This window comes from Drosophila mojavensis, unplaced genomic scaffold (genome assembly GCF_018153725.1).
Source record: "Drosophila mojavensis isolate 15081-1352.22 unplaced genomic scaffold, ASM1815372v1 contig_136, whole genome shotgun sequence".
In the NCBI taxonomy this organism is placed as follows: domain Eukaryota; kingdom Metazoa; phylum Arthropoda; class Insecta; order Diptera; family Drosophilidae; genus Drosophila; species Drosophila mojavensis.
Window position 1 is genome coordinate 22,550,001 of NW_025318667.1, and position 27,450 is coordinate 22,577,450.

General features: G+C 42.1%; 6 protein-coding genes across 7 annotated transcripts; 3 read left to right on the forward strand and 3 right to left on the reverse strand.

Moving 5' to 3' along the window:
* Positions 1 to 5,429: 5,429 nt before the first annotated feature.
* Positions 5,430 to 15,886, reverse strand: LOC6584481 (cytoplasmic dynein 1 light intermediate chain 1). The gene is made up of 8 exons (XM_002010100.4): positions 15,642 to 15,886; positions 14,928 to 15,119; positions 7,585 to 7,775; positions 7,115 to 7,515; positions 6,787 to 7,016; positions 6,610 to 6,721; positions 6,359 to 6,550; positions 5,430 to 6,295 (listed from the first exon to the last, which is right to left on the reverse strand). The coding sequence occupies exons 2-8, from the start codon at positions 15,032 to 15,034 to the stop codon at positions 6,020 to 6,022; spliced, it is 1,509 nt and encodes a 502-aa protein (XP_002010136.2). The 5' UTR covers positions 15,035 to 15,119; positions 15,642 to 15,886; the 3' UTR covers positions 5,430 to 6,019.
* Positions 9,166 to 13,143, forward strand: LOC6584482 (armadillo repeat-containing protein 2). The gene is made up of 6 exons (XM_044008343.1): positions 9,166 to 9,965; positions 10,033 to 10,303; positions 10,398 to 10,535; positions 11,012 to 11,634; positions 11,700 to 11,880; positions 11,972 to 13,143. The coding sequence occupies exons 1-6, from the start codon at positions 9,550 to 9,552 to the stop codon at positions 13,091 to 13,093; spliced, it is 2,751 nt and encodes a 916-aa protein (XP_043864278.1). The 5' UTR covers positions 9,166 to 9,549; the 3' UTR covers positions 13,094 to 13,143.
* Positions 15,887 to 15,970: 84 nt separating the features above from the next.
* LOC6584483 (protein quiver) lies at positions 15,971 to 16,927 on the forward strand. Its single transcript, XM_002010102.4, has 3 exons — positions 15,971 to 16,173; positions 16,404 to 16,577; positions 16,658 to 16,927. The coding sequence occupies exons 1-3, from the start codon at positions 16,104 to 16,106 to the stop codon at positions 16,879 to 16,881; spliced, it is 468 nt and encodes a 155-aa protein (XP_002010138.1). The 5' UTR covers positions 15,971 to 16,103; the 3' UTR covers positions 16,882 to 16,927.
* A 24-nt stretch (positions 16,928 to 16,951) lies between these two features.
* LOC6584484 lies at positions 16,952 to 17,838 on the reverse strand. The gene is made up of 3 exons (XM_002010103.4): positions 17,788 to 17,838; positions 17,441 to 17,722; positions 16,952 to 17,372 (listed from the first exon to the last, which is right to left on the reverse strand). The coding sequence occupies exons 2-3, from the start codon at positions 17,696 to 17,698 to the stop codon at positions 17,058 to 17,060; spliced, it is 573 nt and encodes a 190-aa protein (XP_002010139.2). The 5' UTR covers positions 17,699 to 17,722; positions 17,788 to 17,838; the 3' UTR covers positions 16,952 to 17,057.
* Positions 17,839 to 18,682: 844 nt separating this feature from the next.
* LOC6584485 (angiomotin) lies at positions 18,683 to 22,517 on the reverse strand. Its single transcript, XM_002010104.4, has 4 exons — positions 22,112 to 22,517; positions 21,902 to 21,937; positions 19,062 to 20,772; positions 18,683 to 18,947 (listed from the first exon to the last, which is right to left on the reverse strand). The coding sequence occupies exons 1-4, from the start codon at positions 22,256 to 22,258 to the stop codon at positions 18,796 to 18,798; spliced, it is 2,046 nt and encodes a 681-aa protein (XP_002010140.2). The 5' UTR covers positions 22,259 to 22,517; the 3' UTR covers positions 18,683 to 18,795.
* Positions 22,518 to 22,613: 96 nt separating this feature from the next.
* Positions 22,614 to 27,424, forward strand: LOC6584486 (bleomycin hydrolase). Of its 2 annotated transcripts, none has more exons than XM_015161553.3 (5): positions 22,614 to 22,876; positions 25,162 to 25,793; positions 25,888 to 26,363; positions 26,467 to 26,587; positions 26,653 to 27,424. In XM_015161553.3, the coding sequence occupies exons 1-5, from the start codon at positions 22,873 to 22,875 to the stop codon at positions 26,866 to 26,868; spliced, it is 1,449 nt and encodes a 482-aa protein (XP_015017039.1). In that variant the 5' UTR covers positions 22,614 to 22,872; the 3' UTR covers positions 26,869 to 27,424. The 2 variants fall into 2 exon arrangements, with proteins under 2 accessions (XP_015017039.1, XP_015017038.1); XM_015161552.3 differs by lacking the exon at positions 22,614 to 22,876 and adding an exon at positions 24,856 to 24,929 and having other exon boundaries at positions 24,994 to 25,793.
* Positions 27,425 to 27,450: the final 26 nt, after the last annotated feature.

The following is a 27,450-nucleotide window of genomic DNA, read 5'->3' on the forward strand; positions in this document are numbered from 1 at the left end:
TGTCCTCTGATTATTGGGTATTTTAATAGAACTGACATTTTAGAGCTAGCGTCGTGACCGCATTGCATTCCACAAATGGCTTAAATAATTCTGTCTCTAATGGCTTTAATTGACCATTTTTTTTCTGTGTTGCCAACGGAAATGTCAAAGGCACAACTGCAAATGACCGGATCCGACAACAATAAAACCAAGAGCAAAACAATTGAAAACCAACACAGAAAAGGCAGCTGAAAATAAAATTGCAATGGTCGAAAAGTGTCCTTAGGCCATGGGACGGGACACTAAGACGTTAAAGAAAACGGTTGGCAATTACATTCTATGGCCAATGCGAATGTCTGTTTCTGACCAAAGCCAAGTGCATCTTACATATCACAAGTGCCACATTTTATGTACGTATTAAGTAAGTGAATATATGTATGTACTATATAGATATTTATTCGGGTGTGTGGCCTGACCGGAAGCGCAATTTGTTGAGGAAATGTGTTGGCACACAGCATCATGCTGATGCCTCATCGTAGTCAGAGTCGATAAGGTGCCGCTTCTGTATTTGCCATGACAATTCCTAATTTCACTTTATTACTATTCAAAAGAAAATTTAATTTTCAACTAAATTGAAGAATGTCTTAATCATAAATGCAGAAAAAAATACCTCGACTCGATCCACTTCTTCAAACTTCTTAAGTAAATAATAAAAAATATATGTATATATAATTCATGTTTTGACACACAATGCTCTATAGACAAGGTCTGGAATTTTTATATAAGTTGCAGCTAATTGGAATCTATATCTATTCTTTTGCAATACTTAACATGTGAGTTCAGTTAATTGATAGGCCTAGCATGTTAGGGTATCGCGTGATATGCTCTCCGACTGTCTGTAGCATTTTGTTAAGAACGAATTTTTTGCGACGCAAACTTTATGCAAATTTAATTAGATCCATTAATATCCATGAATCATATTGTTGCTGGTGTGACCAATTAATGTTGTATATATTATATATATAAATATATATATGTATATATATATATAAATATATATATGTATATATGTATATATATAAATATATATATCGGTCAAATATATTTGTGGTCGAAATTAACCGCAATATATTTATTTGAATTTTTATATGCATTAATTATTTTCGCATTAACAGCATTGTTGTGCGGTATATGCGGTCGTATGTATGTGTATGCGGTCGTCTGTGTGTGTGTGTGTGTGTGTATGTGTGTTTTGTCTGCATTATCAAGAAGTGTGCACAGCTGTAAATAAACATCAAATAAATGGCCGCACAATTTGTCTGTCTGTTTGGATATCGGCATTGGAGCATATGAAAAATAGATTGTTTTTATAAATCGAATTAATTGCAGCAGATTACTTTATTGTCAAAAAAAAAAAAAAAAAAAAAAAAAAAGGAAATTACTATTATTACTATTCATTATTAATTGCCCAATTAAAAGATCCAAGTATTGAGCGTGTGAGTCTGTATGAAACTTTAAATAATAATTAGCTGTCCACAAATAAATTCAATTCAATTACAAGCCATGACAGATAGATATTTATAAATGTGATGTATTTAAATATTGGGTATTACCTGGGCACGGAACTCAGCCAGGTATGCATAACAAGCTTTTGGCATATAGAAATTTCAAGTAGAAATTATTCTGTCTGGCTTTAGACTGACTTCAGGCTAGACAACATGCCTTACTGCCGTTCTATGCAATTCTCATGAGGACTACAGCCAACTGATTGATAATGCATTGATAAACAAATTGAATATATTTTAAAGCAACATTACAATATGAAGTATATATATTTTAAGATAATATAATGATATGCAGTGGGCCAACCAATTGCATAGAAACATAACAGAGCTCTCTCGCTGTGCGTGTGTGTGTGTGTGTGTGTGCTTGCAGCAGACCATCAAATCAAAATCAATGTCAATATTGAGCCAAGTCCAAAGTTCGGCATAGCTGGCAATAAGCGAGATGAGCACGTAGCAAGCGGCTGCCATCTTTCAGGATTAAGCACAGGACACTGCAGCAGGAAGCGAGCGCAGCAGCAGAGACACACACACACACACACACACACACACACACACAGCTAAAACAATAAGAGTACCACAACTAAGTAGCAGACGCAGACGAGTAGGAGAGCTACGGAAAAGGCAGTAACAGAGGCGGCAGGAAGTGGGAGTGGCGGTGGCAACAACGCCGTCATCATTTATCAAGTGCGCACACACAAAGGTCAAGTAAAGTGTTATCCTTGTAGCTATCAAGGCAAACATGGCCCAGCTAAACATCTGGCAGCTGTTCCTTTGACGCCAGGCGTTTTCTTTCCTTTCATATTTCCAGTCAGCCTGCCAAGCCAGGCCTTGGGCCACACACACACACACACACACACACACACATGCATATGCCGCTTGACGTTTTGTGAAAATCATTATCGAAATGAAAATATCAATGATGTGAAAATGTTATGGCCTGCCTCTGCCTTTGAAACTTGATAATCATCGGCAGCGTCAGTCGCGCTGACAGCAACTGGAACATCATTAATAAAAGCCTCCACATCAAAGCCATCGTCAGCCATTGCCAACAGCTCTTCGCTCCCCACTTAGCGACGCGACGGGAGCAAATTTCGTTTCTTGTATTTCCATTTCCGGTTAATTCATTCCGGCCAACCTCATTGGATTCTAGGCCGTAGTCAAATGCACGCTTATCAATTTACGTTTACCTTGCGAGTACAAATAAAAAATAAATATAATTAAATAATTCTAATCACAATAGAAATACGAGGTCTCTTCAAAATTTAAGAAATAATAAAAAAAAGAGCCATTCATTTACGCCACTCAATAACATTTTAATCAGTAAAAAAAAAAAAAACACACACACACATATTTATCTAGATTTTGTTTTCTTTTGATCATTTAATTCCATTCCAAAATGATCAAGCATGAATATTTCCAAAAATTTAGCTCAAATACCGAGCAAACAAAATTCTGTTTGCGAACAATTTAATTACATTTTCTTGACTGTCCTCAGACTGTTTCTTGAATTGACTTCAATGAAATAGAACTTGCTTCCCGAACTATATCCCTGGCAAGGATCAAATCAACTAGATAGACATATGTGTGGATAATTATGGAACCGCTAGGGATGGCTTGCGAGCTGCAAATAAAATAATCGCTCAGTGAATGTTTAGAATATACATAAATGAATAAATCAAAAATAAAAATAAAAATGTGTATGTATGTATGTGTGTCAGCATGCAAACATGTATGTATGTATGCATTGAAACAGCAGAATAAAGCAAATTTGTTCGACCCTCATGCAATTTTAAGCATAAGCAAACAATTCTGCATGTATTTTGTATATATAATTTTTTATATTTTATGTTTTTATTTGTTTTTAATTTCTTCTTTTATTTTGTAAATTTTTAAATTTGAAATATTTTCAATGCGGCTGTTGTATTGCATTTGATATCGTTTTCTTTTTTTTATATAAATATTTAATTGTATAAATTAACATTAAGTTTCGTTCGGGATTCACAGAAATAGTCAACGCTCTAGATGCTATTGTTGTTGTTGTTGTTGTTGTTGTTATTGTAGTCAGTGTACTTCTGAAATTATTGCGGAATAAATACAATAGATGTATATGGGTATGTCTGTATGTATATACTATATATGAATATCTATACTATATTCACTTGGTTCTCAATTGAAATGTATGTGTGTGTGTGTGTGTGTGTGCTTCACAGTAATCCGTAATACAATAGTTTCATATGCAATCATTTTGCTTATACATAAAAAATAGATTCTGTAGCATTAATTTATGTGCCTTCTATATATATATATATATATATTTATTTATATGCATATATACATATATAGTGTTTATGCTTAACAATTATGATTTTTGTTGTTTCAATTGAGACGCGCACAGCATAGAGCGAGAGGCAAACAGCGAGCTGTGTGTAAAAGTGAATAGTGTTATCAAAGAGGAGCGCGGAATGGGGGGGGGGTCGGGGCAGCAGTGGCCGAGTCAAGGCATATGGCAAAAAGTCGATTGATTGAATTGGAAACAATTTGGTTCAGATTGTTGTTGTTAGCGAGGCTTTCAAGCTTTTATTCTGGCCTAATTTACAAAAGTACAAACGTCAAACCCAACTCGCTCTCTGTTAACTGTTACAATTTGATATTGTTTATACTTTTTCTTATCTTTGTTTTCGTTTTTTATACATTTCGATACTTGCGGTTAAACATTGAAATACAATCGAAAATCAATTTCGCTAAGTAGTATTGATTGATCAATGAATGAATGTATATCGCCTGTCTTTATAATATGCAACTATATATACATATAGATACTACATATATTTGCATATTTTTATACAGTTTTGGGGTCGGTCATATTGCAGCGAAGGCTCTTGAGTACATCGGTTCGCTTGACTTTTTTGTTAAAATCTTCTTAGTAAAACTCATTCACAATATTATAAATCATCTCATTTAGTTTTTGTTTTTGTGTTTATTTTAGTTTCATTTTTATTTACTGTTATTTACTCTCTTTACTCAATATTAATTAAACGCGTGTGGCTTTGAGCGAAAAAAAAAAAATAATCAGACTATTAAAATCAATTTTTTTTTTTTTATATAATTACAAAGAAAAACACAATGCGCAACAATTGGGGATTATTTCATGTTCATTTAAATACTTATTTAAATTTGCTTATGCTTTTTTTTTTTTTTTTTTTTTTATGTTGCGGTTTCTTTTGTTGTTCTTTGCCTTTTTTTTTTTTTTTTTTTTTGCTGCTGCTGCAGGACGCACAACAAAAATCTCTGTAACAAATACTACATAAAGCCAGTGTGTGTGTGTGTAATTAATTAATATAATTAAAAAGTACATACAAGCTATCAACTACAGTTAGTGTGTGTGTGTGTGTGTGTGTGTGTGTGTGTGTGTGTGTGTGTGTGTGTGTGTGTGTGTGTGTGTGTGTGTGTGTGTGTGAGTGTGTGGGTTTTAAGTGTGTATAAGCAGTTGCCAAGCCATTTTGGGCGCTTTGGGCTTTGGACTTTTTGAATCTCTCAGCGCGCAACAGAATTTCACAATTGTCGCATTCTTAAATACATTTTCAAAATTACATAATTTAAATAATTTAAATATACACACGTGTGGCCCCAGACTATGCTTAAACACAGATGAAAAAAAATATATCAATACATATATATTTGTATATACATATATGTATTTATATACATATGTGTATGCGTATATCAATTTATAGAATAAGCACATACATGCCGAAGTGGAGAAGCATGTGGAGGAAGCGCCGTCCCCTCTCTAAATGTTTACTCGCTTAGCTAAACTCTCATTATTTCAATGTGTTTTTGTTTTTCTTTCTCTTTTGTCTTAGTTTTATTTCTTTTTTTATGTTTTGTTTTGTTTTGTTTTGTTTTTATAATATTTCGTATGTAATGCGTATTCTACATATTACCCAGCTCTCGTAAAAAATACCAACACTCAGCGAACGATACACATTCACAATGCCAAACGCAACTTAATAACAAATCATATTTTAACATTTGATGTCTGTGGAATTCAAGCGAAACATTGTTTTTCTATTTCTAGTTTCTCATGGCCCAAACAGCTGGCTAACAACGTTTAGCCCATTGTATGTGCTGCCAAGTTTTGTCCAGCTGTTTAGCTATCTTAGTTGCCATGGAAGAGAAGAGAGTTCTGATCTGCAGAGCATGATGAAAGTCCTCTAATTCGTATGTTCGAGTCGGTGCACATGAGTTCCCTCTATCGATTTATATATGTAGTTGTGTATGTGTTACTGATACTACTCTGTTGCTGCGCTGTTGTTGTTGTTGTTGTTGTTGGTGCAGATGTTGTTGTTGCTGCTGCTGTTGATGGTTGTTGTTCTTTTAAAGTTGTTGATGGTGTTGTTGTTGTTGTTTTTTTTTTTTTTATAGTTGCTGCTGCTGTAGCTTCTACTGATGCTGCCTGCACGTTAACTACGCCTTCAACACTCACTTTGGGATAGATCAATATCCTTTTTGACGCTGCGCGCCAAGCGATCCAGCTCAGCGGCCGCATCGGATCGCACAGATATCTTCTCGGCCGTCAAGAGAGAATCGGTGCCATTGGAGGTACGTGGCGTGCCCACGCCGCCGCCAGGACTGGCTGCGCCAGCCGGTCCACCGGCTGGCCCGCCCGACTTTTTATGCAGCAGCGAATTGAAGAAGTTGGCCAGCACACCTTCGCCGCCGGGCGTGGCAGGCGTTAGCTTGGGATCAATCTGGAATATCGATTCAATAGTTGTAAAGCGGAAGGTGTATGTGATCTATGGCTAAACACTCACCTTTTTGGGCGAACTTTGACCGGCGCTGCCGGGTGTGCGTGGTCCACTTTTGTTGGCGCTAGCATTGGCGCCCTGTGATCGCAACGGCGACTCGCCACGCACCTGTCCGCCTTGCTTGAGTATCTCCTGCTGGCGTGCCAGGAACGCCTGTTCGTCCTCGGTCTGCACCTCCGTTTCGCGATTGGAAACGGCCTGCAGCAACAAAAAATGTAAATTAACACTTGAACAGGAGCAACTCGACTAGGAATCACCTTTCGTGTGGGCGGCGCCTTGATGATATCTGTGTAATGATTCTCGGCCTTGACCGCATGCATGTTCTCATACAGAATACTTATTTTCTTCAGGCTATCCCAACCCGCCGGACTGCAAAGGCAAAATCAAATGATCAGTGATCAAGGATATGGCGAATATAATTCGAATCCTCTTACATGAGCACCGCATCCTTTTCAACGACTAGCGCTGGCGTACGGAATGGTAGACCATAAATTCGATGCGTTAGATATTTATAAAGGAGATCACAGTTTTTGTCCTCTTTCACGCTCGTGTAAAAGAGCGAAGCGCCGTGCCGCAGACAAAAGTTTCGTATCCACTGCTGTATGAAATCGAAATGCTCGTCACGGTACTCGTACTCCTTCTCCAGTGTTGACATGTAGTCCGTCTGTGGATCGAGGAGGGAATGAGGATATAGTAAATGAAATCAATCAAGCCTTGTGTGTGTGTGTGTGTGTGTGTGTGTGTGTGTGTGGAAATACACACCTTTGTGACCACAACAACAATGTCCAGGCCCAGATTTGTAATTAGTGCGTCCTCTGTCAGCGGCAACAGATCATCCTCATCGATCGAATTGTTGTGCATGGTGCGTTTAACTGGTGAGCCGGGATCGAGATCATCGCCCACCTCACAGTAGCTCTGCCACGTCGTTGCTAAGCGCTGGCGTGCCGCCTCCTTCTCTTTGGGATCTAATTGCAGGCTCTCAATGTGCTGGGCGAGCACCTTGATCCACTGATTGAGCTGCTCGAGCCAGCCCCACGGCTGTGTCATCGAGACTGTTAATATGACGAGGGTGTGTGCATAGTTCGTTTCGTTGAGCGCATAATGCAGCAGATTTGTGTGTCCTGGATCGCCATCCAGTACCCAAACGCTGAGGCGCGTCATATCTGAAAAGCAAGGCAACAATATTCAATTATTATAGTTAACCATATAGAACTCTGATTTCGAACACCAACCGTCTCTGTACTCATCCTTGACATCAATGTAGGCATACTCCAGGCCGGAACCCTTCTTCGGATCCTCGACGCCCTGCAGCTTCGCAATGAGCGTCGTCTTACCAGTGGCATTATCGCCTAATACTAGTACAGATTTATTTGATGGTAGTTTTGTGCTGCCTTGTGTTTGTACTTCATTCAATATCGCTGACCTGTAATGAGAAAATTGAATTTAGGTCACTATTCCGTTGGCTATCAAATTTTTGCAATCTACATTAAAGCCGGACCAAATTCGTGTCACCGTGGCGAACGACAGCCAAACGGCTAGGGTCAATCCCATAGACCCATTGTCCATAGTCCATGCCCATAAGACCCATACCCTTAGACCGTCACCCGTCACCCGTCACCCGTAACCCTTAGCCGTCCGTATCCCGAGACCAGCTATAAACCACAATTCTCAATACTGTGGCATGCCACGCAATCAAGCTAATTGCATACCTTTGCTATTTATGAGGTCGACATTGTTACTTTATATATGCACACCTACACATACATATACATATACATATATATGTATATGTATTCGCACACACACAGAAGAACTCTAGTTTTCAACGAGCCATTTCTGCAATTCAATTAAATTGAATTAAATATTTCAATTGAAAATTGTCCTCTGGCCAACTCTCTCAGCCAGCTGACTCACCAAACGGTGGGCGTTTTTGCTGGCCAACTAACTAACTGATTGACTAAGCGCTAGACATGCTAAGCTGGACGTTGGAGCTCAGAGCCCGTTCGTGCCAAAAATTGCGTACTACGAATATCGATTGCCCGATTTCTCACTTTTAGCTTCATAACTATTCTTTTCTATTGAGTTTTCAAAGGTGTTGCGCCGTGCACAGTGGTTGCAAATCAACAATATATTGATGAGGCAAAAATATATTAGCCTCAACTATGAGTAACTTTTACTGATTTTTTTTTTCTTTTTTTTTTTCATAAATTATGATTCTTAATTATTTTAACTTGTTTATTTTATAGAATTAAGTAATTGTCAAATTAAAAAATCAAATACTAGATCTAATGTAATATTGATAATTGAAGATATAGTAGTCTAAACTATTCTTGGCTTTTGAATTGTTGAATGACTAAAAAATAATAAAACATTTAATGTTGTATTTATATTTCAAAATATGTTGGGCTAAACTAATCTTAACCTTTAAGACGTTTTATTTAATAATCAAATCAAGTCTTTTAAAAATATATAACAAAAAATATATATAAAATAAAAAAAATTAATTAATTAATTAAATATAAATAAAAAAAAATAAAATAAAAAATATATAAAAAAAATAATAAATATAACAAAAAAATATATATAAAATAAAAAAAAAATAAATAAATTAATTATATATATATTTTTAAAAGATTTGATTTGATAAAAAATAGAAAAATAAATAATAAAATATAAATTTAACAATTTCTGATTTTGCATATATGTATATATAAAAAACATGTTTATATAGAAACTATAAGCAATTTTACATTTTCTATTACTACAACTATTTGAACTCCGAGGAGTTTTCGCCTCACTGTGTCTTGGCTAGCATTTGGCTAAAGGGGGGCGACGGTTAGTTGAAAGGGGGTTGGCTAGCTCACTCGCTCGACATGCAAACAACCCGGCAGCAGTGCCCACCCCCCCTCCTACCAGTCTGCACCCGGGCTAGTTCCAGGCCGGTTGGCATGGTGCACGAAAGGCCCAAACGAAAAATATTTTCCAAGCTTTCAAAGTTCGCCCGACTGGCTGGCTCAAAGGCAGGCCAATTGGCCAGGCAGGAGGCAAGACGTTTGGCATTACCTTTGCGCACTTTGGCCGCGCCACGCGTCTAAACTGGACCACAAATATACATCGAGCCGGACCAGAGTCCGCCAATCACAAGATTCCAGCTCTCAATTTCAGTGCAGCAGTCGAAGTTGTTCCTCATTGTCAGAATGAGTTTGCTGCTAAAGCGACGGTCGCGCAGCGAGACCCGTGCTCAGCCAACAGCAACAGCAACAGCAGCGGCAACAGCAGCGGCAGCGGCAGCGGCAGCGCCACCAAAACAAGAGACAACAAAAAAGCAACAACAACAGCAACAACAACAACCGCAAAAGGACAACGAACATAGCATACAACACCTGGGCCTGGGCACCGGCATGGGCAGACGCAAGACCTCCGCTGAGCTCATCAGCGAGGCAAAGCTCTACCTGGGCGACCTGTCCACGACAACTACAACGGCGGCGGCCACAATGACCGCAGCTGGCGGCGCCCGCTTGGTCAGCACACGGCGTCCCATAACGCCACGCGAGCCCGGACGTGTGCTCTACGGCAAGGTGGCGCTGGCCGGCCGTCCGCCCAGCGCTTTCTCGTGAGTATCGCCCACTCTCTCAATAGCTCTCTCACTTTTCAGACAAGTCTCTTCCCTTCCCACACAGCATGCGATATCTGCAGAATGAGCACCATAAGCCATTGACGCCGCCAACGCCAGCCGGCGGCACGGATCTCGCTCTGTTGAATCGTCGCAGTGTTGATGCCAAGCCACGGCAATTGCCCGCCTTGCCGGGCACAGCGGCAGACAGCGCTCGGCCGGCCACGCGCAATGGCGCCCTGCTGGGCCAGTGCAGCTCCGAGATGCTCATCGAGATGCTGAAGCAGCATGCCGGCCTCAAGGATTGCAGCGCCGAGACAGTGCAGCACATCAATGCGGTAAGTGTGGCGAGCGTATTCATGAATATCAACTTCATCTCTCTCTCTCTCTCTCTCTCTCTCTCACTCTCTTTCTCGCTGCTGCTGGTTGCAGATTTTGCTGGAGCTGTATACGCGCGTGCACAAGCAGGAGAGGAACTTCAAGCGCGCCTTCATCCTGGGCGGACTCTATGGCCTGGTCGAGTGCACGTCGCCACGAATCCTACTGGCTGTGGCGCGTGTTGTGCTGGCGGTAAGTGTTTCACAATATGAGCGCATATCGACAAACGATAAGGCGCGATAACTTATCGCAAGGAATCATTAGTCTTTATCCATATGCTATTGATGGATTCGAATTCCTTAGAATCTCTTCAAACTCTATAGAATCTAATCCTCTTTTTGGTATGGTATTGTGCAATATATCGATAATGATATATATATATATGCGATAACTTATCAAAAATAATCCATGCTCTTCATCCATTTCATAGTCATAGTCTTTATCCATATGCTATTGATGGATTAGAATTCCTTAGAGTTTCGTCAATATCCTCTATCCACACCTTCCGTATGTAGAACCTCTTCGCTTCTGGCATAGTGTTTCAATATCGATAGACGATAAGTTCAGGCGCGATAGCCTATATATAGCAATCATTGCTCTTTATCTATATGCGTATTATTTGATTGAAATTCCTGAGAGTCTAAACTCTTCCTCCTCTTTTCGCATAGCTACGCGTGACGGGCAGCAACTTGACCGGCGCCTGCAAGCTCATCTTCAAGGTGGCTCGCCACGAGCAGCACGACGGCTTGTTCCACGAGAACGATGTGCTGGAGCTGCTGATCGATGGCCTGGGTCACGCCTCGCCGCTGGACGATCCCGAGGCCTGCATTTATGCCTATGGCTGCATACGATTCCTCACCGCCAGCAATGCGCAGGAGCGCGACGATGCGCTCAATCGCAATTGGGCCGCTGGCCTGGAGGAGCTATCGTCGCCGCCGACGCACGCAGCGATAGCAGCTGCCACAGCCCTGATCAGTCCAAGTGCGTCCGACACACGCAAGCTGAATGGCCAACAGACGCTGGTGTCGCGCCTGGCACGCCACGGCGCCGTCGAGCTGATGATTTTGCATCTCCAAATGCTCAACGAGGCGGGCGCCACACGTCGTCTCAGCGGTCCGCCGCTGCACACGCTCTACCAGCTGTCGGCGGCGATGCGCGCTCTCGCCGACGTGGCCCAGCAGCAGCAGCGGCTTCAGTTGCAGCTGCAGCTGGCCTGTCCGCATCTAATACGCGCCGCCGAGGTCTCCATGGGCGAGCTGGAGGTGCAAGCGAATGTGGTGCGCACGCTGAGGTAAGTACAGACTTCGATTGGCTTTTCCCAATTGGATTTCTAATATTCCGCTCTCTTCCTGGCAGCGTCTTGTCCGAGGATGTGGAGTGCTGCGATACGCTGCACAACTATGCCGCTCGCATTGGCCTGCTGCTGGGCCCCTACTCCAAGGGCGGCCAGTGCAGCGAGCGCATGCTGGCCGTGCTCAGTCGCCTGGGCTATATGCTGGGCAACATTTTGGCCAAGCACGAAACGGCGCGCGTCCAGGTCTGTGTCCACATCTCTACAAGACATATATAATATATATATATACATATATAATATATAATACATTTAAATAATCATATTTCTCTTGCAGTACTATCAGAACGACGTGGCCATGGAGTATCTGCTGAATGTGCTGCAGCAGCTCAGCGAACGCCCGCTGGCCAGCGAGCCGCTGCTGGATGCCCAGATCAAGCTGATCCGTGTGGTGGCCAATATGAGCGTCAATGCGGATGTGGGCGCCGGCCTGGGCAATGTTCATGCGCTGGGCGCTGTTCTATTCCGGTTGCTGCAGAATGCAACCGCCGCACTGGGCACCACAGCAACGGAATCCGCTCAGCCGGCCGAGCTGCTGGAGCTGTTGCATGCTACGCTGGGCGCCTTGCACAATCTGTGCTTCTATCAGGACAACCAGACCACATCGCCAGCAGCCACGACCACGACTACTCCAGCTCCAGATGTCGTTCCAGCGCCCGGTTCGCTGCAGAGTCTCATTGCCGAGCTGTCCACTGCATTGGCTCAAACGCTCAAGCGCTGCCAGTCGCAGTACGTGTCAACCAAGGTGGAGCTGGCCCGTGTCCTGGGCAATCTGACGCGCAACGAGCTGGCGCGCCGCTGTTTCTGTGCCGGCGGCGGCTTGCCTCTGATCGTGCAGCAGCTGACGCGGCAGGCGAACGGCCGGGACTACGAGCTGCGCACCTGCGCCATTGGAGTGCTCGTCAATCTGCTGGGCGACGGCGAGCAGCGGGCTCCGTTTTTGCAGTTACGTGGCGCCGAGTTGCTGGCGCTGCTGCTGCGCGGCGCTCTGGAGCAGGAGGATTGGTTTCTCGCGAACATCGTGTGCCAAGCCATGTGGAATCTGCTGATCGATGCCCAATGCGCGACAGCCCTGTGCCGTAGCGGCAGCATTCTCGACGAGGTCAGCGATCTGTTGGCCGACTATTTGGATGAGGAGCGCTTGACGAATGGCGACGAGGCCAACGACGATGAGCCGGAGGAGGAACAGGAATCGAGAAAAGAGCGTCAGCCGGAGCCGGATACGGAATTGGAGATTGATGGGGCTCCAGATGCTTTGTGGGACGATTTTGCACTTGTTGCTACCGATTTGTTGGAGCGAATTCAGAACAATTTCGATAAGCAGCAACGGCAGGCGACGCACATCGATAACGATGACAACGACAACGATAACGACGATGTCTTCATCGATAAAATGTAAAACATTTACTCATATTAACTAATATACAAATATATACGGATATCGATAAATATCGATTTGGAATTGCTGATAACTGAAAGGAAAACTATAAGATCAATATAGAAATATCGATAAATAACGCTAGTAAATGTTAAATAAACATATATATACATATATCAATAAGTACATATCGAAAAGAAAACTAGGTCAAGTATTTGAAACTGTTAATACCTATAAACAAGACTCGTAAATCGATTGATAACTGCTGGAATATAGCAAAGACCAATTGACTATGGATACTCAAAGATTTATCGACAGCTAAATACAATTATAAACTATATGCTTAAGCAAATATAAATGTAACCCAAATTTTGATATGCGAAAATTAGTTAATCCTTAGTTAATTAACATTAATTGGTTACTATTAATGGTGCAACAACGACTATTAACCAACGCGACCAAATTCGCAATAAAATATCAATTGAGAATTAAATTTCTTTCAATTAAGCATTTGAAATTCTAGACGTTAAGCTTGAGTGGGAAACAAAATACGGGCTTTTTATGAAAATATACCTATTTGGATAAGTGCAATATGTTTTGTGCAAACCACACATTAACGAGGTATTGATTCTTATTTCTAGAAATAAATTACAGATGGTTTTATCGTTTCCCGCTAATCTAATTGGAGTCTTACACATGTTTTCCGAAGCATTCTAAATCGATCTGCGTCAAAAGGTGTTTTGCACATGCGCGCCTCCTAACGGCTGACGGTGAGCAACATGTACATATTTAAACGATGACAACATCACCAAATCGCACACAAACACACACATATACACACATGCAGACGCACACGCGCTCGCACACTCACACACTCACACGCATAGAGCTGAGTTAAAGCTAGTCTTCGTTCATTGGGCAATGCAAATTCCAATTGGATTGTCAACAGTCTTAATGGAGTCGAACTATCGATAGCTCGGCTTATGGCTTTGCATGTGTGCGTGTATGTATGTTTGTTTAAGTGTGTGTACCTTGCCTATTAGGCATAACAAAAATTGATAAAGCAAAAGGTGCGCGCTGTCGACTGCGCAGCCGGCGACGCTGCCCTCGATTTAGCAGTTTTATGAATCATACGCTAGTTCACGCTCACCCTCTCTCGCTCCCGCACTCTTTCACACACACATACATACATATATTGTATGTCAGTATTGTTGTTTTAAGCATTTAGTCTGTGTTTTTGCCACAAATCTATTACAAATTTGGCACAAGAGAAAATTTGCCAAAATACAAACACATACACATATATAATGCGCATGTGCGTGCAGGTGTGTGTGTGTGTGAGCCAAACGTGGTTTGAGGTTAGGCGAATCATGGCACAAAATGACAACATGCACTAAATTTAAGAGCGGCATAAAATCAGCTGCTTTTTATGCCTCGCCAGCCCCCACTCCAAGTGTTGTGGGTGTGGCAGGTGGCAATTGCAGCCGGCTGCTCACACACACAAGCACACACACACATAGACGACACAGATAGGGAGTAAAAGCAAGATAGCAGTTGCCAAAAAAAATATATTGCAAACGTCAGCTAAAGAAAGTAAAATAATAAATAAATAAATGCAACAAAATTAAATAAAAATAAATAACAAAAAAATAAAAATAAATAAATAGAAAAATTAAATTTAAAAACAAAAATAAATAACAAATATATTATATAAAAAAAATAAATAAATAAAATTCTTAGCCAATAGCAGCTGTTTAGGCCAAGCGCAATTTGCTCGTCATATGTCTCAGTCCCTACACACTCACACACACACACATACACATAGATTTATAGATTCTTACTCAGCTCAACTCACCAGAGGTTTTCCTTGTCGGCGGCGGCGGCTTCCTTCTTCTTCGTCGTAAAGGATGATGTCAGCGCATTGCTGCCCGTCATCGTTTGCGTGACGCTGTCCAATGCCATAGCGCTCCTGGCGACCTCTTGGCCTCTCGGTTGCTGTTGCTGTTGTTGCCTGTTCCTTGGGTCAATCAGTCAGTGGGGGCAGCCGCTGCAGGATGCACGGAAAGCGTTAGACCAGCGCACACACACGCACACAACAGTAATGACAACACAAACAATAAAAAAAAAGCTGAAACCGAATCGCATTGAACTTGAAAGACAACGGAGTGCGGACAGCGGACAGCGACTGCAGTTGCAAGGTGTCTGCCTACGCCAGCAGCGACGCTTCCGCTACTCCGTTTTGTTTGCGTTTATGGTTGCGTTACAGCAGGGCAGCAGCAGAGCAGAGCAGAGCAGCAACAACAGCAGCGCCAGCTGCTGCGACGTCGACGCCGACTTCGCGATTTGACTGAATGACAAACGCGCAGATTATGTCTATTTAAATATTTTATTGTTGCAGATTGTTTTATTACGCTGTTCTGCTGCTGCTGCGTTTGCTGCTGCTTCTGGTGCCGCCTCTCTGCTTGGCTGACTGACTGACTGTCCGTCGTTTTGTCTCTATGAACAATTTGCAAAATTTTACGTTGCTCTGTTGTTTCTTTTATTTTTTGTACTCTTTTTTCGTACGTACTGCAGCTTTTACTCGAGTTATTTTTGTGCACTCCGCTAGTAAATGTGATCCGTGGCACTAAATTTGTTGTTTAGCGTCTGAATTGCTGCATCTGACGTTCGTTACTTTGTTTTGAGTTTTTATTGAATAAAAAATAACAACAAAAATATACGCCCGATATTAAGATGATGAATTTTTCGCTGAAATAATACAGCGAAACTAGAACAGTGTGTACACACAGTGCTATAATAGGAAAAATTGTGTTTAGTGTTGTCAAACGAAAGCGAAATTGAGGTCTGGCAACTCTGAAAACACTGTTGCATTTTCTCAACCGACTTATTTTGTGTGCGCAGTGGCAGGCCTGTGATTTTCGTTCAGAAACAACAACAACAACAACAAATATACAACAGTAACTTACTCTCACTATTTTAAACGACTTGAACGCAATTCGAATACTCATTAAGTTTAAGTTCTTTTTCCAAAATGCAATCGTCTGTGTTCATACTAACTGTGATATTTGCTATAATCGCCAGCAATGCTCCACAAATCGATGGTAGGTCTAATTAACAAGAAAGTTTGCTATTAAAGTCTTTTGTTAAACATACGCACGCACTTGCATACATATATGCGCGCAGCGTAACTGTAATAGTAACTCTTACTGCGCATGTGTATGTGCGGGTGCGTAATGCACTACAAGAAATGGAATAACCTCGTAACTGTCTCTTTGTGTGTCTTATTCGCTCGCTTTATCTCTATCTCTCTTTTACTGCTACTCAATGACAGCTCTTCTGCGTCGGTGCTATCAGTGTCGCTCCCGTGGTGAGCTAGGCAGCTGCAAGGATCCGTTTACATTCAATGCAACAGACGTGGACAACGAGCCCGGCCTCTCGGCTATACCCTGTGCCAGCGGCTGGTGCGGCAAAGTGATTGAGGGCGGCGGACCCTATGCTTTAGATGGTAAGACCTCTAGATATAGTTATATATAAACTATATCCTATAATCTTAATACAATAATAATTTGAATTTCTTATCTCCAGACTACGATACGGCCATACAGCGCATGTGCGTGCAGCGCGGACCAGATGACAATATAGATCGCTGTGCAGATACCATCTACAACTATAAGAAAGTTTATATGTGCTTCTGTCAGGGCGATTTGTGCAATGGCACCGATGGCCGTTGGCGTCAGCATCATCTGCTGCTGCTTCTGACCCCGACCTCCATAGTGTTCAACATGATTGTTAACAAAATATTTGTGTAATTGTATTATTTCGACATTAAATGTTAATCAATATTGAATATTAAAATGATCAGTCCAAGAACTCGATAAGATTCCGTGTACAGGACGGGCACACAGCCTATGGGGCTTAGTCTGTCTTGATCGACATGGCACTCCCGCTGGAGCTGCTGGCCACAACGGTTGCACGGATATTATATTTATCGGTCCACGAACTCGATATTATTGCGTGTACAGGTTGGACATAGGCGATGGGGCTTGAGTTTGCCTTGATCGCCATGGCACTCCTGATGGAACTGCTGGCCGCAATGGGTGCACGGATACTCGACGCCCTCGCACAGATGGCATTCGTTGCAACGCAGCGCTGATAAGGACAAGCGCGTGAGATCACAGCGCTGCGGCAAATCCAGTAGCCAGCGAATCATCTTGTGCAGCGGCTCCTCGCGCGGCGTCTGCAGTAGTATCTCACGCTCTTTGGCTCCTTGCTCCACTTGATGCTGCACTTCCTCAATATGCTACAGAAACAGGCCGACAATTAAAAAATTGTATTTTACAAATTACCCAAATCAAACAATTCACTTACGTGACACTTGGTCTTTTCCTCGCTCGAAATGCGTTTGGACTCTTGGGAACTTACGAGGTAGTAGCTGCTGCTGTTGCTTTGCGTATCCGATGTGCTAGTAAGTTTACTCAGGCCAAGATGGGCCATGAAAAGCTCTTTAGCCATTGGCATCGTGAGGTCCTGCATCATATCTTCAAAGTCCTCAAAATTGTGCAGTATCTCTAGGTGCTCTTCTCCCTCCGTCTCCATTATTAAGTTCTTGTTCGAATATTGGCTCATGACAGTATGATTCTGAAAGAGTTCCTTTGACAACAAATAGAGCTGCTCGATTATCACTGATTGGCAAACTTCGTCGTGAAAAAGCATACCAGATTCGATTACAATTGACAAAGTCAAACTCATTCATCTGACTTAACGGAACATTGAAATTTTAGCGGTATCATTTACCAGAGTTGCCAGGCCATACAAAACGCATGGGCAAAGGCATTGGCGCTCATAAGGGACGGCCGTTGATATTCATGCCGATATAAATTCATGCTGCCGGCAGCACTTAAAATATAATTAAAAACAACAAAAACACAGTAATGGCGATTACGGCTATACGTTAAATAAATTAAATGATACATTTTGAATGTATGGTTTTGAATTAAACCGCCTATTAATGTCAATTACTACATCTGTCAATAGCTGTCAAATCATTCTGTCACAAGTACAATTCCAAGTGAAAGAGCAATAAATACTCGTGTAGGCATTGTAAAAGTTAATTTACAGTTTAAATAATAATCATTCAGTATGTGTTCTTTTAATTTAACAAATCTATCCTATTCCCGATTTTTAAATTTGGAATAATATCGTTTAAAAACGAGTTTCGTTAAGTTCCTAAAAAAGGAGCCTGCTGTGCCATCCTTGACTCAATGCACTCCAATTAATTAACGGTTAATAGTTACCCAATCAAAAGTAAACACATAAATGCATATTTTTCTTGTTTGTTTATTAAATAAGACAACATAGTTTGTAGATACATGTATGCATGTAAGTATGTATGTACATAAATCCCATTCTCAATTTCTGTGCATACCAAGAAAAAAGGTTTTAACATAAATATTTACTCTATTCATTCTAAAATTGAATATACTTATATTCTATATTTAAGCTTAAATGTAATTTTGAATACAAAAAAAGTAAGAGATGAAAATAAACAAGATAAAAGCAAAAAAAAAAAAAAAAAAAAAAATATATATATATATATATATATATATATATATATATATATATATATATATGTACAGACATATTTTAGGATTCAACGGTCAGGTTACATTGTACAACAAAAGGCCAGAATGCTCCCAGTGGAGCAAAAACAACAAATCTTAGCACTAGGACGAAGCCGCTACCTTTATCCTGCCCGACAAGTTCCAGTCACGCAAGCACTGCGGACAGCGATTGCTCGACTGCGGCTTTCCTTTGGCATCCTCGTGACAATCCATATGATAAACCCCATGGCAACTCAGACAGCTCTGCAGATTTTCTACACAAAAGTATATTAGAAGAATAGATTAATCGCATGCAAGTTGTATATGGTAATGCATCATGAACAGCTTACGAGCACAGAGGACGTCCATATTTTGAGATTTGGACTTACCACCTCGTTTCTTGCATTCCTTGCATTTCTGTTTGCCGACGTCCGGCTGACTGCTGCCCACGTCTTCCAGCTTTTCGGGCGTTTTACTCTTGCTCTTCCGATTGGTAGCCGCCGCGGCTGCCGCGTTGGCCTTGTGGGCCTTTTTGGCCTGAAGTCGCTTATCCTTGGGCGACAGCAGAAACTCCGGCTTATCCTTTAGTTTCTTCTGACGCACCGTATCGAAGGCGGCCAGCTGCTGGCCATAGTGAAAGACAACGCCGCTGGCATTCTGAACGGTTCGACGTTTGCGCTTCGAGTGGCGCTGGCACAGTTTCTTGACCATCTCGTGTGTGTAGAGCCCGAAGAGGCCAAGGAAATGCTCCCGCCCGTATTCCGAGGGCAGGACCCGGGTCTCACGCGGCTCATCGCGCCACTGTGCCGCCGAGGCGCACAGACGCTGCTGCTCCAGCTCCAGTTCGTGATGCGAATCATCAGAAGAACCGGACGAGCCCGCAGTTGCTGCCGCTGCAGCGGCTGCTGTTGCTGCTGCTGTTGCTGCCGTTGTTGCTGCCGCTGCTGCTGCTGCTGCAGCTGCCGCCTGCTGTGCGGCCACTTGCGCTGCTGATGGATTCGACGTCGGCTTACGTCCAACCCCGTGCGCATTGCGCGTCTTATACTGTTTACTGGACACCGATGGCGCTGACTTCTTATTCGTCGTTGCGTGTACTGTGGCCAGGACAACTGGGGTAGCAGTTATTTCTATCGCTTTGCCCGCCTTCGCTTTGGACACCGCGACGCTGGGTGGCGGAGTGCTCTCCGTCGTCACCTTGTCTACGGGCAGCACAACGACATCCTCCTCGTCGATTTGTCGCGGTTGTTGTTTGGTCTTGCGAGCGCGGCGCAGCGCCTGGCGCAAATTCATTCTACTCTGGGCCACAACCTCGAAGTCAGTGCCGATTGGCGGCTTGGTGATGGGCGCCAGCGGCGGCGGTGAGGTCGTTTTGTTCGCCTGCTTGGCATCTGCTCGGGACGCCCGCTGCTTGGCGGCCACCAGCGGCGGGGGTGGGGGCGGAGGTGGTGGTGGTGGCGTCAATGACGACGCCGACTCTGCGAACTTCTCAGGCTGAACATCGGATGTTTGGGCGTTACGCGGTATCAGCAGCGAACGCGGATCGTCCTTTTTGGTCAGCACAGGCAACAACTCAGGCTGGAGCTTCGCTGGCGCTGGCGATAGCGATGACGATGCCCTCATTATGTTATCACCCAAATCGTTCTTTTCAATCATCATCTGTGCTCCGCTGCTGGTCGAGGCCTGGACGATGTCTGGGGCAGTGATGGTGGCAGTGGGCTTGGCAGTAGGCGTGGCAGTCAGTGCATTCACCAGCAACAGCGGCACATTGTCGTCCAGTTCGCTAAGCTTGAGCGGCTCAATGCCACCGTCGTCGTCGTGCGAGATGAGGAAATGCTTTCGTATAAGCATCTCTTCGGTGTCGCGACACAGCACAGATTTCGGATAGATTTTGTAGTTGGTATCGCCAACGAAAGGCACGATCAGGCTGGAGATGTACTCGTTGCCTAGGTCAGGTAAAATTCGTATATTGTTCGCCGCCAGCTTTTTGTATAGCGACTCTAGCTGCTTTTCCAGGCGCATCATCAGCCATTGTTGCTCAGCGTTTATCTCGTATACTTCCGACTCCAGCTCGTCGAGGATGCGCCGCATCTGCACCGGATCCTGCAAAATGCGGTTATTCAATACAACAAATTATTGGACAATCATCATCATCATGGCTATGACTATGACTAAGTGACATAAAACAACAACAACAACAACGAAGGTGAAAAAAACAGAGTTGAATGCCGTGTGTCGTGTCGTCGCACGTGCCTCAAATTCTTGTTTCACGACAAACAAATTAGTAGAGAAACGATGCGAATTACGCAAATGTCGTATGAAAAATAATTGTATGCAAATAAAAAAGGAGCTTTAAATAAAAGGTTTTATACAGGGTAGCAGCCGTGGCATATTTACATATGTACGTATGTATGTATGAATGCATAGGTACATAAATATGTGTATATAATCTTACTTCATTATATATGCATACATACATATGTATGTATATACAAACACACGCATAGCGCAGACACGCACATATGTACATACATACATATACATATATGGTACATATGTATGTACTTACATTCCGTTGCGCACTTTAAGCGACAGCAGATTCTGCTGCTTCTTCCTGCTCCGCTTTGTGCATAATTTTTCATAGAACGTTTTTGTTTATTTAACGATCAGCAAATATCGGGGATATACACATTCTACATTTTTGCATGCAACAGATATATATATATATATATATATATATATATATATACATAATATAGGGAATACAAATAAACAACTCCCACTAAATACATACATACATAACTGGAACATATCTATGTATGTGTGCACTCAATGAACATACATATCTAAGTAATAATTATTTCAGTGCTCTTGACACGCACCCATCTCTAATGGAGTGAAACGGTGCATTGCCAAATTGTGAATAATTTAAGAAATGAGGATAGGGCAGCAGCACCAGCAACAGCCGCAGAAGTATTTGGGTTACGGGAGCTACTTGGACAAGTGCGATGTGTGGACTAATTAAAGGTGGCAACACTGTCTCTCTATATATGCGATATCATTTATTGGCTTTCATTGCACATTATTTATTATGTTACTCCAAACAAAGAAAATGTACATACACACATATGCATAATCGCATACATACAGACAATACATACATACACATATAGATATATAAATAATAGATGGTATGCGTAATGCAGGACAGTTATGGAATTGGGCTACTCACCGCATCGGCCTGCTCCTTGAACACATCGGACACCAGCTGCAATCCATCCGGCATGGAGTGGGATTTGAGAAGATATCGGAACGGAACAGAATAGAAGTGGAAGTTAACCAACGGTCGTCACACAGGTTGCTTTACATATTCATGGTCTTCATTTCTTCTACTCTCGTTTTTTTTTGCTTGCTTGATTTTCAGATTTTTGCTGTTACTCACCCCGTGCACTTTGAGAAAGTCGCGCAATGCTCGTTGACAGTAGATGATGTCGTTCCTGAGCTCCAACGGTAGCACATCAAAATATTCTATGTAGGACTTCAACAATGAGATGTCCTCGCATAAGTTGTCGTTGCTATTGGCGCTCATCTTGGCAGAGCCTCGGACCAACACTTGATCGAGATTCGTTATTTGGCATGCACGTTAGGAATATACATATGAGTGGATATGTATGTGCTATGGATTTATTTATTTATTTATTTTTATTTCGCTGCTTTTTTCCCCTCGTTTGCGAGCAGCGTGAATGGAGCGATTTCAAAATTCGCGACCTGCTCACAATTCAGTCAGCGCAGGCAGCAACAACAGCGCGACAAAGCAACAACAGGCAGCAGGAAGCTGCAAAATATACCAATTAATTGCTATTTCATATATCGATGTATCGATACATTTCACACTTGGAAACTGTGATCTGGCAGCATTGTCGTCGTTATCGTGGCATCGATACTTTCGCGTTTGTCTCTTGGATTCTGTTTCGTGTTTCGGGCCAAAGCCAAACATTATCATTTTCATTTTCCTCATCAATAAATAAAAATAGCAACTAAATAGAGCAAAATTAACAGTACATAATAGTTGCTTGCACTGTACACATTACCAAAACGTGAAATAAATTTAAATAAAAAGTGTAAGGTGCAGTCAAGATTGCAGCCGAGTCAAGCGCCAACCAATTATCAACGTTAATAAGAAAGAAAAAAAAATCTCCCACAATGTGTAAGTGAAATGAATGACCTATGAGAACTACAATAATTTGTAAAAAATAAAAAATGAAATAATTGCCTACAGCAACAGCAGTAGCAGCAGCAGCAGTGCAAGAGATAGCGAGAGACCAAGAAAAATGTTGCTGTCGTTGTAGTTGCTTTTGGTTCTGGTGCAGGCAACGGCATCGCTCATCAATTCCGTTCCCCCCGTTCCGCTTTGTGCGGAAGCGAGCACGAAACAGCTTGCTGACGCCCCAATACGGCAGCAACGACAACGAAAGTAAAATTTCACCCAAATTTGTTTGTTTTTGCTGGTTTGCTCTTTGCCTTTGTACCCCCACACATACAAACAGTGGCACACCACTTGACTCACTCTTACAAAAGCTGAGCAAAAACAAGTTTTCCGTTTGCTGCTGCTGCTGCTTATATACATACATATACATTTTTTTTTATATTTTTTTTTTTTTAAACCCTTTTCTGTTGGTTTGTTTAGATTTATGCCAGGCAGCAGCGAGCAGCATGCCGGCTTGCGCGAAAGTTTAAAACGGCATTTTGCCCTCCTTCGGCTGCCTTCAGTTCCCCAACAGCTGTGTGTGTATGTGTGGATCTATGTGTGTGATTGTGTTTGTGTATGTGCCGTTAAACTGGTTTAATTGCACTCTGCATCATCGCTTCATCCGTAACTGCGGTTAGCGCTGTTGCTCAAGTCATCTCAGTCGAGATAAAGTTTTTCAAAGATTTCTGCATTAAGTCTTATACGATTATTGCTCAGACACCTATATACAATACATGTGTATGCATACATATATGTGTTCTTATCAAAAGTCGCAACATTTTTGCGTTCCTCACTATTTACTTTGTTTTACAGTATTTCCAAAGTCTGTTTTTTAATAGCACACACACACATATGCACCCGCAACGGTACTTAGATGAAAGTATATGAAATTAGCTACGGGATGGGGGAGAATTATTTTGCGCAGCTTTTCTTACAACAAAGTGTACATTCATTGTTTCGAAGTGCAACTCACAAATGCATATGCACTTAAACACACACGCACGCATACATGTGTACACAGTAATAAAGTCACAGTTAATAAGCTCCAGCAGCTGGCAGTGCGCGCAATTAAATTTTGAGTTATGCGCTGCACACAAGTGCTTTGTTTAGACGACCACGCCCACCAGACCCGTTCCCACTGTGCACAAAAGAATACATCACAGTTGTCGATCAGATTTTCTAATTTACACACATTCGTATATATGGATATATACAAATACTTTACATATGCATGTGAGTGCGTATGTGTGTAGATGCGTTGCATAAGTACGTGCGTAAATGATCTACAAAAAAAAAAAAAAAAAAAAAAAAAAAAAAACGAATAATATATGCAATATTGGTAACATATCGATGAATCGAATATTGGTACTTTAATTAACAGCACGATATTTTCGTATGCGAATATTTGCGATATATTAAAGAAAAAATAATTTTGGCATGAATTTTCTGTTTGATATGATAGTAAATTTAAACTTTCTCTTGTCAAAATTATAGATTTAATATTTCAAATTTAAAAAGCAACTGCATGGAATGGTCAAGTTTATTGTTTAATATGAGCAGAAAATACCAAGAGAAAAAATCACTCTCCTTGTGGGTCTTCAGAAAAGATGGGGCGCATGGATTGATTTATTTTGCATTCAAGACAAACAAAAAATAATTAACTGCTTGTAATTTATTTGCATTTTGTATTTAATATATATAAAGGAAATAAATACGTTGCTGAAATTGAAACAAAACACAGTGTCAGTTAAATATTTATTATATCAAATTTAATAATAATTTTAAATAATTTCCATTCATCTTCAAAATTGCGGGAATAGCATCGATGAACGTAAGCCACCAAAAAAAAAAAAAAAAAACGAAGTTTATCGAACTATTATGCTTAAACCGATAGTCTTTTAATATATACAAATATTTTGTATATCTGTGTGGCTTTTATATATGTATTTTGTTTTCAATAATAGCTAGCTGTGATAGATTACGCCCACAGATCCTAGAACTATGTACAAGCGTATGTATTCGACAGCTTCATAGTAATTGTTAAATATGTGACAGAAGTTTTTTAATTGTATCAGAGTATAACAAATTTGTGGTGTATCGGCTTGCACGCGCAATGAAGCTCTCGCAGATGGCAAATGTACCTGCGCCTGCAACTGCAGCTACGTGTGCAGGTGCAACGCAGACTATAGAAACAGCTGGATTGTTTTCCACAAGCACTACGAGTAGTACCAATATACTTGCAGCTAACGATATTATCCAAGGTGGCGGCAATGGCAGCAACAACAACGCCAGCGACGGCAAGATGTTCGGGTCAAAGGATGATGGGAACCAGAGTGCCATTACGCCGGACCTGTTGAGCAAGTGGCGCGAGAATTTCTACAGCGAACCCAAGAATCTGCTTGCCCAGAACGTTTGCTCCCGTGTGGATCCGTTCGATGTGTGCCTGTCCCGCAAGACGCTGGAGACGACCAATCATGTGTTCAACTATAAGGTGGAAACGGAGGGCAAACCGGTCACCAATCAGCGCAGCTCCGGTCGCTGCTGGCTGTTTGCCGCCCTTAATTGTATACGCCTGCCCTTCATGAAGAACTACAATCTGGATGAGTTCGAGTTCTCGCAGGCGTTCCTCTTCTACTGGGACAAAATCGAGCGTTGCAACTATTTCCTCAACAACATCGTGAAGACGGCAAAGCGCGGCGAGAAAGTCGACGGCCGTCTGGTGTCGTTCCTGTTGCTCGATCCAACCTCTGATGGAGGCCAGTGGCACATGCTGGTCAATCTGATAACCAAACATGGTCTGATGCCAAAGAAATGCTTTCCGGAGAGCTTTAGCTGCGAGTCCAGCATACGAATGAATGCCATACTGAAGAGCAAGGTAAGTCGGCTGACTACCGATTCGTGAATCACAATAAAGGAAAAAAAAAGAAAAAACAAACTAAAATTCATTCCCTGATCTTGATCCCTTACAGCTGCGCGAATATGCGAGGCACTTGCGTGTTCTGTTGGAGAAGCAGCCCAGTGATGAGGAGATCACCTGCAAGATTCAAGAGCAAATGTCGGAGATCTACAAGGTGGTTGGCATTTGCCTGGGCATTCCCTCCGAGACGTTCACCTGGGAGTACTATGATAAGTCGAAGAACTATCAGTCCATTGGACCCATCAGTTCGCTGGAGTTTTACGAGCGCTATGTGAAGCCGCATTTCAATGTCGAGGACAAGGTGTGCCTGGTCACCGATCCACGTCCAACGAGCAGCTACGACCAGGTCTATACGGTCGATTGTCTGGGCAATGTTGTCGGTGGTCGTCCGGTGCTTTACAACAATCAAAATGTCGATCTCCTATTGGCCATGGTGACCAAATCGCTGAAGGCTGGAGAAGCAGTCTGGTTTGGTTGCGAGGTTAGCAAGCGTTTCGCCTCCAAGCAAGGTATCGAGGATGTTGATGTGTAAGTGTGTGTGTGTGTAAATATGTATTTCCAGCAACTATACCCTTCTCTCTCTTACCCATGTGCTCTGCACTTGCCGTCTCGTTCGTTTCGATGGATGCAGCCACGATTTCAAGCTGGTCTTCGACATTGACATACAAACAACATTTTCGAAGGCGGATCGTCTCATCTATGGTGAATCGGCCATGACCCACGCCATGGTATTCACAGCCGTCTCTGTGGATGTAAGCGCCATTCATTTGCATGTATATATGATATGATTGTAAGCATCATTGTGTTTATGTTGCAGAAAAATGGCGTTGCTCAGAAGTTGCGCGTGGAGAACTCCTGGGGCGAGGATCGTGGCGAGAAGGGCTATCTGGTCATGTGCGCCGATTGGTTTAGGGAGTTCGGCTTCGAGGTGGTCGTCGATAAGAAATATGTGCCCGAAGATGTGATGCGCGTATTTGACATGGATCCCATTGTGCTGCCCGCCTGGGATCCCATGGGCACATTGGCGCAATAAGTCGCATGGAATGAAGCTTTAGAGGGGGACAAGCATGGAAATAATAACAATAACAACCATTTGGCACTGCAAGCAATATCCACAAAAAAAACTTTAAATTCTATGTTCAGTTACGGCGATAATCTAACTTAAAACTTTAGCCAGATTTCTATATATATATTTCATATATATATACATTTTTTTTTATTATTTATATATATGCATGTATATAGCGCATGCGTATAGGCTTCTCTCAGCTGATATTCATCAAGTGGCTCACATTAGATAAAACTTATATAGAGAGACATATACACAAACACACACACACACATGTGACGTCAATTGTTTTCGGTAGCATATTTTACTCTACATATATAATCCTAGCACACGCATAGAAAAGAAAACTGTGTAGTTGTAAGTAAAAAATGGTAATGTTTTTTCAAATGGTGACGAAGAACAGAGAGGAAGAGAAGAGTTTAGCGTGAATTGGTGCCGACCACGCGCTGTTGGAATGTTAAATCGCATTTTATACGTACATATACATATACATACATACAAATAAAGAATTATATACATACATATGTATATAAATATATATACCTA

What these genes read in the sequence shown, in the direction of transcription:
- LOC6584482 (XM_044008343.1), top strand. Translation starts at nt 9,550, where the DNA reads ATGAGTTTGCTGCTAAAGCGACGGTCGCGCAGCGAGACCCGTGCTCAG. An exon ending in CGTCCGCCCAGCGCTTTCTC is followed by an intron (nt 9,966 to 10,032) that starts GTGAGTATCGCC and finishes CTTCCCACACAG; the next exon opens with CATGCGATATCTGCAGAATG. An exon ending in CAGTGCAGCACATCAATGCG is followed by an intron (nt 10,304 to 10,397) that starts GTAAGTGTGGCG and finishes TGCTGGTTGCAG; the next exon opens with ATTTTGCTGGAGCTGTATAC.
- LOC6584481 (XM_002010100.4), bottom strand. Translation starts at nt 15,034, where the DNA reads ATGGCATTGGACAGCGTCACGCAAACGATGACGGGCAGCAATGCGCTG. An exon ending in GCCGACAAGGAAAACCTCTG is followed by an intron (nt 7,776 to 14,927) that starts GTGAGTTGAGCT and finishes TTCTCATTACAG; the next exon opens with GTCAGCGATATTGAATGAAG. An exon ending in TTGTTGTTGTGGTCACAAAG is followed by an intron (nt 7,017 to 7,114) that starts GTGTGTATTTCC and finishes CTCGATCCACAG; the next exon opens with ACGGACTACATGTCAACACT.
- LOC6584483 (XM_002010102.4), top strand. Translation starts at nt 16,104, where the DNA reads ATGCAATCGTCTGTGTTCATACTAACTGTGATATTTGCTATAATCGCC. An exon ending in CAATGCTCCACAAATCGATG is followed by an intron (nt 16,174 to 16,403) that starts GTAGGTCTAATT and finishes ACTCAATGACAG; the next exon opens with CTCTTCTGCGTCGGTGCTAT. An exon ending in CGGACCCTATGCTTTAGATG is followed by an intron (nt 16,578 to 16,657) that starts GTAAGACCTCTA and finishes TCTTATCTCCAG; the next exon opens with ACTACGATACGGCCATACAG.
- LOC6584484 (XM_002010103.4), bottom strand. Translation starts at nt 17,698, where the DNA reads ATGAGCCAATATTCGAACAAGAACTTAATAATGGAGACGGAGGGAGAA. An exon ending in AGGAAAAGACCAAGTGTCAC is followed by an intron (nt 17,373 to 17,440) that starts GTAAGTGAATTG and finishes CTGTTTCTGTAG; the next exon opens with CATATTGAGGAAGTGCAGCA.
- LOC6584485 (XM_002010104.4), bottom strand. Translation starts at nt 22,258, where the DNA reads ATGAGCGCCAATAGCAACGACAACTTATGCGAGGACATCTCATTGTTG. An exon ending in ACTTTCTCAAAGTGCACGGG is followed by an intron (nt 21,938 to 22,111) that starts GTGAGTAACAGC and finishes GATGGATTGCAG; the next exon opens with CTGGTGTCCGATGTGTTCAA. An exon ending in TCAAGGAGCAGGCCGATGCG is followed by an intron (nt 20,773 to 21,901) that starts GTGAGTAGCCCA and finishes CGCATTTTGCAG; the next exon opens with GATCCGGTGCAGATGCGGCG.
- LOC6584486 (XM_015161552.3), top strand. An exon ending in ATGCCATACTGAAGAGCAAG is followed by an intron (nt 25,794 to 25,887) that starts GTAAGTCGGCTG and finishes GATCCCTTACAG; the next exon opens with CTGCGCGAATATGCGAGGCA. An exon ending in TCACAGCCGTCTCTGTGGAT is followed by an intron (nt 26,588 to 26,652) that starts GTAAGCGCCATT and finishes TTTATGTTGCAG; the next exon opens with AAAAATGGCGTTGCTCAGAA.